The sequence below is a fragment of the Bos mutus genome, chromosome 15 (assembly GCF_027580195.1).
Source record: "Bos mutus isolate GX-2022 chromosome 15, NWIPB_WYAK_1.1, whole genome shotgun sequence".
Classification (NCBI taxonomy): domain Eukaryota; kingdom Metazoa; phylum Chordata; class Mammalia; order Artiodactyla; family Bovidae; genus Bos; species Bos mutus.
The window spans coordinates 447,622-459,674 of NC_091631.1; the positions used below are offsets into that span (position 1 = coordinate 447,622).

At 48.3% G+C, this 12,053-nt stretch overlaps 1 protein-coding gene across 2 annotated transcripts in view; it reads left to right on the forward strand.

Annotated features, from left to right (window-relative positions):
- The first annotated feature begins 3 nt into the window (after positions 1–3).
- The window catches only part of NCAPD3 (non-SMC condensin II complex subunit D3), a 61,368-nt gene continuing 49,318 nt past the window's right edge, over positions 4–12,053 (forward strand). The window contains exons 1-10 of one of the 2 annotated variants that reach the window (XM_070383253.1): positions 4–594; positions 1,529–1,683; positions 4,264–4,426; positions 5,726–5,910; positions 6,472–6,639; positions 6,746–6,807; positions 6,997–7,084; positions 9,243–9,376; positions 11,029–11,101; positions 11,823–11,948. In XM_070383253.1, coding sequence (XP_070239354.1) covers positions 531–594; positions 1,529–1,683; positions 4,264–4,426; positions 5,726–5,910; positions 6,472–6,639; positions 6,746–6,807; positions 6,997–7,084; positions 9,243–9,376; positions 11,029–11,101; positions 11,823–11,948 — 1,218 coding nt within the window. In that variant the 5' untranslated portion in view covers positions 4–530. The remainder of the gene's footprint in view (positions 595–1,528; positions 1,684–4,263; positions 4,427–5,725; positions 5,911–6,471; positions 6,640–6,745; positions 6,808–6,996; positions 7,085–9,242; positions 9,377–11,028; positions 11,102–11,822; positions 11,949–12,053) is intronic. The other variant, XM_070383254.1, reaches the window with a different exon arrangement.

Sequence of the window (12,053 nt, forward strand, 5' to 3'; positions counted from 1 at the left end):
GGTCTCCTGCCAGACCTGTCAAACACCAGTCCAGTAAAACTCAGACCTAACGGTATCCTTTCTAAAAAAAAGAGTCCTATCTGACTGCCTTTCCTGCCTTTAACCCGTTGACCGGTAGGCAGCTCCCAACTCGGACGTGTACGCCTCCGCTTGCTGACTGACGGGTAAACGCGGCCCTTCGACAGGCCGGCGACAGGCCGCCTGACAGGCGGCAGAAGTGACAGTTACAACAGGAAGTGCCCTGCTTCAGCTTCTCTTCAGTGCGTCCGCCACGTAGGGAAAAGGAGCCAGAAGGCAGTATACTTGGCTCGTTTCTTTAGCCCCATATTGAAGCGACAGCTGAAAACCACCCCCAACTTCAGTTGCGTGGGCGGTGCTCTCTCCCTTTGCTCATCCGGCGGAAGGCCCTGCTGATTGGCTGCGGTCCTGCCGGCGGGGCGCGGTGGTTGGTCGGTGCTGACCCTTGACGTCATCGGGGCCTTCTGGGCGCGCGCGCCGGAGCAACTTTGAAAGTGAGGCGAGCGGCCGTCATGGAGGCTTGCGGGAACCTGGCGTGCGCCCTGCAGACCTGGTGCCCACTGGACCTCAGCCAAGGTGAGGAAGCGCCCGGGGTCCGGGTGCTCCGAGGGGTGCTGGGCAAGGGCCGCGTCCTCCTTCCGCTCTGTACTCCTGTTTTTCGGCCTTGTCCCCGGGTCTGCGCGGAAGCCTCGCAGGTGCCGTGGCTTCGGCCGCGCGGCTGTTTGTTGGCCCGAACTGACCTTCTGAACTTGGGTCCCAGGGGTGCGGCTGCAGCCTCCGGGTGCCCGTCGTCACTGAACGGCAGTGGGTGTCCCCACCCGCCGCAGTCGCTGCTGGCCGCTGTCTCGAGGCTGCGTGCCATCCCGAGTCATCTCTGTAGCCGGCAGTCTTTTTTTTTTTTTTTTCATATGTTTTTGAGTCATTTCATTTTGTTTGCCTCACCTGTCCCTTTCTACTGTACACTTTATTTGGGTTTATTAGCTAGTGATTTAGACGGTAAAGAATCTGCCTGCCATGTAGAAGACACGGGTTCGATCCCTGAGTAGCCAAGATCCTTTGGAGAAGGAACGGCAACCCACTCCAGTATTCTTGTCTGGAGAATCCCACAGACAGAGGAGCCTGGCGGGCTACAGTCCGTGGGGTCACAGAGAGTCGGACGCGACAGAGCGACTTCAGCTTGGTTATAAGACTTTCACAAAGGGACAGCTGAGACAGCTTTTTATTATCTCTTCTCTAGCTTGAAATATGCAGAGGCTGGGTCTTCCCCCAAACTGTTAACATCTGTAAAGTGTTTTCCTACTTCATGTTTTTAGAGGATGGCCAACCTAATAGCCAGCTGTCAGTTTAATGAGTAACAGATTTTTCTAACCCTTTCTGCTTCTCTCTTCATTCTGCCTCACCTGTGTAGTATGACTTGTGCCCAGAAAACTGTTCTCTTCTTGAATGTATTTAGAGTCTAAAGCTAATTGCTACAGAACATTAGTTGACTGTGGTTGCACTTTCCTACTAGAATGGGTGGATGGAGTATGGGAACTGGAATTCACGGAGACCGAGCCTCTGGATGCCAGCATAGAAGCAGAGATTGTGCAGACTGGACTGAGCGCATTCACAGAGCTTTACAGCGCAATGTTACCTTTTGCTACTGAAAAACGTGAAGCTGCTGAGGTAAAAGAGAAAAAAACCAAGCTAGCCCTTTCGTTGTTAGAAGTGTCAGGTAAAAACCCGGTATCATCTAGAGCTTGGTCTCTGGTGTGCAGCGCAGAAGGGAGAGCGGTGTAAAGATTGTGGTTCACTTACTGGGATGGCCTCATAACCATCCTCCCAACTTATTAGTCTGTGATTCCTTTCGTGTCATGAGCATTGTTAACAAGAGCAAATTAAAGGATAAGAGTAAAGGCCAAGGTAAGGATGAAAACCAGTAAGCAAAATAAGAAAAGGTGGCCGAGGACAATGCAGTGACAACTCAGGACACATTTGCTTTAAGGAATTGGATGTTAATCTGAGAAGTGATTAGTTGAACTAAGAAAGGAAAAAAAGAGTTGCTTTCAATGGAGTTCTACATAGTGTGACTGTTACTCTTTAGGTCATAAACTTCTTTTCAAAAAACTAAAGAACTAGAAAGCAGAACAAAGAATACTTAGGTATTAATATCTCTGAAAGATTTAAATTAACAAAAAATATTTCTGTTATTAGTTTCAGATAGCTGTTCAAAAATTAAATCAATCTGTTAAATACTCGTTAAGCATAATGCTGAGTACCACGTGCAGTACCCAGGAGGGTAACATGGTGAGGGTACGGAGCCTCTCCCTACAGGGGCATGCGGGAGAGGGAGAATGAAGCTCTGGGAGCGTGCACGGTCATTGCTGTGGCCAGAGCCTGTGCAGTGACCACATCCACGGGCGTGAAGAAGCACGGGCCACCAGCTCTATGTGTTAGAAACTGCTGTAGGACACGTTAAATGCCATCTTGGCATGGAGAAGGCATCTTGGCTTGCCTGGAAAAGGCAGCTTGCTGAGGTTGAGGTTGGGAAGGTCCCAGAAAGAAGGTAGCTGGCTGGAGGCACATCTCCACAAACGGCTGGAATGCTGACCAGTAATGAGGATTCTAGGGCAGCCTTGAGAGGGATCCTCACAATGGGGACGCACAGCAAGTCTAAGGGGATGGGGCAGGGTGGGGGCCACAGGACAGCTGTGAATGGGGTACGTGGTAGGCTTCCAGAGTGAGGTGTTTGCTGTCCACAAGGTTCGGGTCTAAGTGTCATCCCTAGACTAAACCGCTTGTCCTCACATCTGTCTCTCGGAGGAAAGGGTTCTAGTGAGCAGTAGACCCAGGAATGTGAAGAGCGCTGTTTCAGATGGGTGTTCTTAACCAAACACGGACTTAAGGGGGGAATGCTGTCCCCAGGGAGCTGGGGACATTATGACTGATCCCTGAATCACATGGGTTTTGGCTGCACAGGCCCACTTATACACAGAGTTTTCAGCAGTACCTGCAGGACTGCATGGTCCCGGGTGTTTCAGTCCCTGGATGCAGAACCATAGATGTGAAGGAACTGTGTCTACGGAGGGCCGGCTGTGAATTATATGAGGACTTTCTACTCGCCCCATGTTGTTCAACAGTCAATTGTGTTTTGGTCATTGATTTTTTAAAAAATGTGTGTTGTGGTGTGGTCTGGGTTATGGTTGTGGAAATTGGGGTGGAGGGCTAGAAACTGGGGACTCTTTTTTCAAAAAGAGTTAATAGAGTTTTGTGTACTGGGTCTTTGTCAGGTATGAAATGCTGCTAAGGTGATTGGGTCCCCCAGGGCCACAGTTCCAGGCAGTGGGAGGGGAGCTGAGGTGGCCTTAGAAATGAAAATGTAACTGCTTTCTTCCACAAGTTTCGTGGTGAAGGAGAGAGGTTGTAGAGGTCTAATTTCTTGAACTTTTGTGGGCTTATGTTTTTTTAAGGTGGCCCATAGTAAACCATGTTTCGTTCCTACTGTTTGCTTTATACAAATAACCTATTTTCTTATCATGTCTATAAGAGAAGAAAGCATAGAACAGTGATCAGATTAATGAAATTATGGTGTGTGCTCTAGGATTTACTTCCTCTCCTACCGAGGCTGTTTCTGCAGTCTGTTGAGCGAGACACTTTCAGGTTTTCCTCTTCTGTTCCCATTGCCCACAGAACATTTTGACTTAAAAAAAGTTTCTCTGATTTTTTTAGTTAGTAATTAGAGTAATAAATGGATTGAGGTACATTTAACATAGATGGAGGGGTGACTTGTCCGAGTAATCACTGATACAGGTGTCCCCAGAATCTTAGTGTAGCTTTCAGGTGTAGTAATTTCAGAAATACATATGCTTCAAATTTACCCAAAGTTATTTTGCAAGTTTAATTAAGGTTCTTGTATAGTTTCTTATCTTTGTGACTTATATTTTATTTTTTCTTTTATTGGCTGAGCCACTCAGCTTGTGGGATCTTAGTTCCCAACCAGTAACAGAACCCAGACTCTCCCCCGTGAAAGCATGGAGTCCTAACCACTGGACCACCAGGAAACTCCTCAACTTTGTAAATTTTGAATAATATGCTTTAAAATTTTCTGTTTTAGTCCCTTTGAAAATGACAGACGTTTATAATTAGGAGGCAGAATGGTCTATTCGTTTTTTTATAGAGCACTAAGCATTCAGAAGAATCAGATACAGCAAGAGGAGACTCTCACAGTGCTCTAACAACTGGTGCTTACTGTTTGCCCTCCCCTAGAGCATTTGGACCTTCTTCATGGAGAACAGAATTTCCCACAATGCGCTGATGGCCTTGTTTCACCACTTCGTGTATAAGGTCCTTAAGAAAAATGTCAGTGCTCAGCAGCAGGAATTCGGCCTTCACGCTGCCGGGCTGTATTTTCTGCTGTTGGAAGTGCCAGGTATGCACGTTTGGTGTGATGGGGCAGGCCTTCTGTTTGTAATTTGTCTGCTTGGTTTTGAACTGTTATATCAATGCTTTGTCCTCACTGGGAGATTAGGTGACAGTGAATCCATGAAGCACATGGTCTGTCACAGGTGTTCAGAAAGCTGTCCTGTTTTCCTGTAAATGTGGTTTCGGATGTTACTATGCTAAGTTTATAACCCAGCACACAGTCCCAGAGGGGTAAGGCTGGAGGGGGCGTGCCACGTGCCATCGTGACATCCCTGCCCTCTGACTCCTGTCCAGCCTGAAAACAGTGCCGGTTGGAGGGATGCTGTTGCTTCCGCTGTGTGGCGTGGATGGTCGGTGGACTGCTCTCACCTGCAGGGCTGAGCACAGCTGCTCACAGTGAGGGAGCACAGCGGGGAGTGTGTCTGTGCTGCTGCCCCACCTCCTTCAGGTGGGACCCACCCTGGGCTCAGGGCGGGAGACGGTGTGGCTGAGGAGTCAGCCGCAGCTGTGGGACTGCAAGTTCACTAGGAAGAGAAAATCAAGATCAGTCCACCTGCTGCTTGTCGTTGCTTATGTCAGTGCCTTTGTAGTAAATGTTAGGGACCTACTCCATATGATTTAAGAATTGGAAGAAAAGCTATGACCAACTTAGACAGCATATTAAACAGCAGAGACATTACTCTGCTGACAAAGATCCGTCTAGTCATAGCTGTGGTTTTTCCACTGGTCATGTATGGATGTGAGAGTTGGACTATAACGAAAGCTGACCACTGAAGAATTGATGCTGTGGTGCTGGAGAAGACTCTTGAGAGTCCCTTGGACTGTAAGGATATCCAACCAGTCCATCCTAAAGGAAGTCAGTCCTGAATATTCATTGGAAGGACTGATGCTGAAGCTGAAACTCCAGTACTTTGGCCACCTGATGTGAAGAACTGACTCATTGGAAAAGACCCTGATGCTGGGAAAGATTGAAGGTGGGAGGAGAAGGGGATGACAGAGGATGAGATGGTTGGATGGCATCACCGACCCGATGGACATGAGTTTGAGCAAGCTCCAGGAGTTGGTGATGGACAGGGAGGACTGGCGTGCTGCAGTCCATGGGGTCGCAAAGAGTCGGACACAACTGAGTGACTGAACTGAACTGACTGCTCATTGCCTCGGGTGGAAGTTGAATGAAACTTTTTTGCTAAAGGTTGCTGTTAGTTAAGGAAAAGCCTGTGTTTGTTTTTTAATATTTCATTGTTGTAGCAGATATATTTCAAAGCAGTTAAACCTACCTTGCTTACTCTTCATTCTTTACGAATAGGCAGCGTAGTCAATCAAGTTTTCCATCCAGTGATATTTGACAAATGCATTCAGATTCTAAAGAAGTGCTGGCCTCAGGAATCCAGCTCGAATCAGAAAAGAAAGAAAGAACAACCAAAGAACACTCAGGGCAGCTCACAGGAGAGCAGTAAGAGAGCAAGGCCCCACAGGAGAGAGGAAGTGGAGGTAAGAAGGGGTGTGGTCATAAGGCGTGTCTGATTCGTGTAAGAATTTATATCAAGTTAGGGTGTCGGGGGTCATGATTATGCCAAAGCCCTAGCGTGCCGTCCTCCTTCCCTCCCCTAGGAGTGGCCTCGTGGCCTGCTGAGCCTCTGTTCCCCATGCCGTCTCCCCAGCCTCCCTGTCACCTCCCTCCAGTCTGTTCCCAGGGGTGCCTTGCCGCAGGCCAGCAGGTGTTACCTTATTTTCATTAGAGACCATGGTTGAAGTGTCCAGAGGACTCATGTCCACAAGAACATCATAGAATAACATTAATTCCAAATTCTCATGTGACTGGGGTAGAGGTTCATTGACACCAGAACCGGTAAGAAACCCAGGCAGTCTCCCTGACGTGCAAATCCGGACCCAGAAGCTGTGATAGCCTTCATCTGGTCCAGACTGAGCTTGCAGCCATGGGGCCCAGCGTGGCCACCTAGAGTTCCACTGGCCTTCTCGGGGACATTGCAACCTCGGGACAAGCTACGAGGCGGTGCCGCACAGTCAGCTGTGTATTTCTCCATAATCTAGATGGATGAAATTACTCAAGAAGAAGAGGATGAAGAGAATATTTTTTTTTCTTCTGAAGATCGTCGTCAAATTCGAAATGTCATCTTTCAAGTTTTGAAGAACTTTATAAGGCTTCTCTCTAAATTCTCCTTAAAAGAAAAGCCAGAGTGTATACAGAATTGTGTGGAGGTAAGTGAGAATGCCAGAGACCTTGGGCAAGTTCAAAGAGTGAGGACAATGGCCAAGATTTAAAGAGTGAAAAAAACCAGGCCTTTTTTTGGTATCTGTTTTCCAGGTCTTTGTTGCGTTAACTAGTTCTGAACCAGTTCGTTATGAATTCCAGGCTACGCAAGCCCGGTGAGCAATTAAATCTTCCAGTGCTAACATTTAATTAGGGTATGATGTTTTGCTCAAGCAGAGGTGTAAATGTCATTTTATTCTAATTGGCACACAGGTAGAATTTATTCATTTAAATATGGCTGATAGGGTTAGGAGTTTATCCTAGTGAAATCACATCCATTAACTAGTCTTTTGCCTTTTTCTTAGAATTCTCAGAGAAATGAAATGTATACCAGAACTGGCCTATCACGGATTGTATTTGCTTTGTTCCCCTCTTCACAGAGAAGGAGACAAGGTAAAGGGGACGGGAGCTGAGTTACAGGGAACTGAAAGCACAGGGTCGTGCGACTAGAAACGCTGGAAGGACTCAGCGTGACTCGGTGTGAACTTGCTGGGCCGTTGGTGTCTGTGACGAGAAGCGCCCGTCAGCACGTGGCGGCCACTGCTTGCTCCAGGCTCACATCCAGGCCCCTGGTGCCGCAGGACGCTCCTGTTGAGCTCAGGTGTAAAGCAGGCTCCAGTGGGGCCTGTAGAGGAGAAGGAAAGCTGCTGAGCAGTGCTGTCACTCGAGTGCTCACCAGAGGCCTCTGGGGGAGGGTAGACAGCCACGGGGCCTTGCAGCTGCCTCGCAGGCGCCTGTGCCCCTGTGTTCCTGTTAGCGTCTGTGCCTTAGTGGATAATTCTGCTGACACTCCTGGTCAGCATTCATATCTAGATTTGCCCGCTGCTGCTGCTAAGTCACTTCAGTCGTGTCCGACTCTGCGACCCCATAGACGGCAGCCCACCAGGCTCCGATGTCCCTGGGATTCTCCAGGCAAGGATACTGGAGTGGATTGCCATTTCCTTCTCCAATGCGTGAAAGAGAAAAGTGAAAGTGAAGTCTCTCAGTCGTGTCTTAGTCTTGGCGACCCCATGGACTGCAGCCTACCAGGCTCCTCCATCCATGGATTTTCCAGGCAAGAGTACTGGAGTGGGGTGCCATTGCCTTCTCCAAGATTTGCCTGCAGTGACCTTCAAAGCCACACAGCCCTAGACACTGGGGTTAGGGCTTTTTAAGCCCTAAGGTGTTACTCAACCTGAATGTCGTTAGTGCAGCAGGAGTTTGCAGAAAACATGGCAGACCAAGGCCCTTGCCTTCGGTGCCTGCAGTGCCCTGGTTTCCAAGGGCAGCGGGGTGAGGAGGCCCTGGGCACTTGGGCTCTGCACTTGGGTCCTACCCCTCGCTGCTGTGTGTCTCCCTTTGAAAAGAAAAGAAATTATTACTTATTTTTGGCTGTGCTGGGTCTTTGTGGCTGCGAGCAGGCTTTCTCTCAGTTGCTGCAAGTGGGGGGTACTCTCTGATTATGGTGCAGTGGCTTCTCGTTGTGGAGCACAGGCTTAGTTGCTCTGAGGCACGTGGGATCCTCCCGGACCAGGGCTTGAACTGGTGTCCCCTGCATTGGCAGAGGGATTCCTTACCACCGAGCCACGGGAGAAGCCCTGTGTGTCCTCCGTGAGTCCTTGGTGTCCTCACCTGGACAAGGAGGATGAGGGGCTTCCCTTCCTGTGGATTTCTCAGGAGGACTGCAGGGAAGAGTGCCTCGGCGTAATGCCTGCTGTTTAGAAAACACCCCATATTTCTCTAATATTTGATGTCGTTATCTCTTCCCTGTGTTTGGAATATGTGATAACATTCACATTAAGATTTTTAATTTCTGTGCCCTTTTTAACATTGTAGAAAGTGCAGAGGATGGGAAATTACCCTTTCAGGCAGCAGCGTCTCTAAGGACAGGGTGTTTTTCATTGCAAAAGTGTTGGCCTGATGTTGGGTGACGGGTTGTAGCCTGACCTTTGATTACTTGACTCGGGACTACTCATTTTCAAAGTCTTTTATTAAGTATAAAGTGGAGATAATAATAGTATCAAGTATAAAATGGAAATGTCTTGCTGACCTCATTGAGTTGAGAGATTTCAGAGTAAGTATGGTCAAATCTCGTAATACAGAGACATGCTTAATGCAGTACCTGCCACATCCTTGGTTTCCAGTAAATTATTTTATTCACTGGATGCATGAGTTAACTTCTTGAGTAGATTATGTGAGATGATATATGGGAAGGTGTTCTCTAAGCTTCAGGTGTAATATAGGTAGAGAATCATCACCTTCCTCTTTCCTCTGAGGGGTAATCCGTTGCATTCTTTGCCCTTGCTCAGTTGCGGCTGATTCTCTGAGCCCTGATTTCTGGGCTGGAGTATAAGGCAAGCAGAGAAACTGGGTGGAATCCGGCTCATCAATCTGTAGGCAGCACCTCCACACTGTTCATTTTGTGCAGGTATGACACCTGGTCATCAACCAAAACCTGTGTCAACCTCCTTTACCTGCTGGCACTTGAAATAGCTCACTGTGGTCTGCCTCAGTTTCCAAGGCCCTGGGATTCTCTGTCATGCCTTAAGTTGCATTTCCTTTCCTCTTCCAGGTTCTCAGATACGTTTTGCATCAAATGCTCTGCATAATACTGATGGTAGAAGTGGGTAAAGGCTCCCATCACACCCCCCTTGCCATCACGCCTCCGGTTGTCAGCAGTAGGAAGCTGGCTGTCCAGTTTGTAAGGTAAAGTGCACACAGCTCGGGTCTCTCTCTCTGTCACTCGCCCTCAGTCGCCTGGGCCCTGTGCTAGCCAGGACCTCTGACCCCTGTGGAACTGACACATGTCTGGGCTGTGTGTGGTTTGTGGTTCAGAATAAAGCGTATAGCAGCTCGTCTGGCTTGTGTGGTAGGGGTGGTGTTGGGAGCGGTGAGGAGTGCACGGTCCGTGGGCCCGCCTTTGAGGCCAGCTCTGAGTCCCGACTGCGGTCTCAGTGTCTGCTGCTCCAAGTCTTTCTCTGCCTTTTTGACTCTCCTCTGAGTCTCTTTCGTTAGGTTCCTTGCCACTTTTTTTTTTAACTTCTTTATCAATAATTGATAGACTAATCTTCCCCTCATGAGTCAGTAGGCTTTGCCTACAGAGTCCCACGTCTGGGCTTTACTGGAAAGATGCTGCTGCATCACAAGCTGTTCTGTCCTCGGTTTTGTCTGTGTGATAGCAGCACGGGGGTGGTGGGGACAGTGGAGAGCGTGCTCGTGAGCAGATGCGGTGCCTGGGCAGGTGCAGGTGTGGGTGCGGGCGCGGGGTGCGGGTGCAGGTGTGGGGTAAGGGCGCGGGGTGTGGGTGTGGGTGCGGGCATGGGTGCCGGCACGGGGTGTGGGTGCGGGCATGGGTGCCGGCACGGGGTGTGGGTGCAGGTTGCGGGTGCGGGTGCTGGCATCCAGGTACAGGCACTGTCTGACCCCTGAGCGAGCCTTTCTCCTTAAGGATTTTTTTTTAAACAGCAAATAAGAGGTTTTAAGTAGAAGCACTTGTTTTAAATTTTCCACGTATTCATGATGTCAGCAGTTGTAGTACTATTTCTATAATGGCGTAAATAAACTTGAAAATGGGTTGAATCTGGGCACTTGAATAGCTTCCTTGAGGGTTGACTTTGGAGAAGTACCGTTAGATACTCATTTTGCTGACCTACCACAGGGTGGTACCATGTCTCAGTCTGTCATTTACTTCAAAAGGCTATATTGGAGCCTTTTTTAAAAAAGTATTATCAAGCTCTTCACAGAGAAAGTTGCCAATTTTTTTTTTTAAGTTATTCATTTATTTATGGCTGTTCTGGGTCTTAACTGCTGCACGGGCCTCTCTCTAGCTGTGATGACTGGGGGCTACTCTGATCGCAGCGTGCAGGTGTCTTGCTGCCGAGCGTGGACTCGAGGGCTCCCAGGCTGCAGGGCTGAGGCACATGGGCTCAGGAGGTGTGGCTCACGGGCTCACTTGCGCCTCTGCCTGTGGGTTCTTCCTGGATCTGGGATTGAATCCGCATTTACTGCATTGGGAGGTGGATTCTTTACCACTGAGCCACCAGGGAAGCCTTATTTCAGCCTTGATAAGAACCATGGTAAGCAGTCCAAGGATCTTGGAAGGTCTGGGCCCTGCCCCTCCCTGACTGGCTGCTGGAAGCAGTTTGGAGACCACCCGGGCTTGGGGAACGGTGTCCACTGTGACGCTCTTTTCACACTCCACACACTCAGACCTTGCTGCCAGCACAGGCAGATTGTTCTTAGTAGTTACGGTTTCTAAAATGTAGAAATGTCACTATTTTTGAGAATAGGTTCAGGGAAAGTTGTTGTTTTACTTTTATTATAGGTATAAACAGTGACTGTTTCTTTTCTTTTTAAAGTTTGCTGGTGGATGAGCTTAAAGAAAGCATGTACCCAGTCCTTCGTACTCTACTGCAGCACATCTGTGTCAAGGTACTGTTTGCTGTATTATCAAGAGTATGAAAAACATGTGAAAGTAATTGCCTGTGTGTGTTCTTAGAAATGAGTCTATATCATTACCAAGCACTGTATTTTTTATTTAGTATGTTCACTGTTCTCTTTGAGTATTTGGGGAGGATAAAACGACTTTTTTTCCTTCTTTAGAAAACTTCAAATATATAAAGATACAGAACAGAGTAATGAACAGAATGTTAAGTGATTTTGTATAAGGAGAAACTCTACCAGCACATAGGCACACTGGATTTTCTTAGGAAGCAGATTTCATCATATCTCTTCAGACATAAATATTGCATGCGTCTCTACAGCATAAGAACTCTTTAAAAACATATCCACAAAATATTAACACACCTAAAAAACTCACAATAATGCCTTAATATCATCCAATGTCCGGTTAGTATTCAAAATTCTGTGAATATCTCTTAAAACTTTTAACAGTTTGGACAGATGATGCTTCACTTGAACTCTGTGGATCCTAGAGATCTGTAAACTCTGAAATTGGGCTTGGAGATCTCTTCTAGGCTAGTCCCCAGTAGGTCTGAGACGTAGAACTGGGTAGTCATTTCTGTAACATGTAGACATTTGGCACTGTTGCCAAGCTGGGTGCACTCAGTGCTTGTCTGCTTGCACCAATGCATGTGTCTCTGTCGTTGTGCGTGGGGCCTGGCGGGGCAGCTTCTCAGGGTCTGTGTTTCAGGTGGTCGACAAATCTGAGTACCGGACTTATGCAGCTCAGTCCCTGGTCCAGCTGCTCAACAAGCTTCCCTGTGCAGAATATGCCTCTTTCATGGCCTGGCTTTATGGATTAACACGCAATGCCAAGGTAGGCGCTACGCCTGCGTGAGCTCCTGGCTCGAGGCTCTGCAGCTCTGTGCCTGCAGGCTGCAGCTACAGCGGCACTGTGCCTGCTTCCTCTGTGATGGGGACG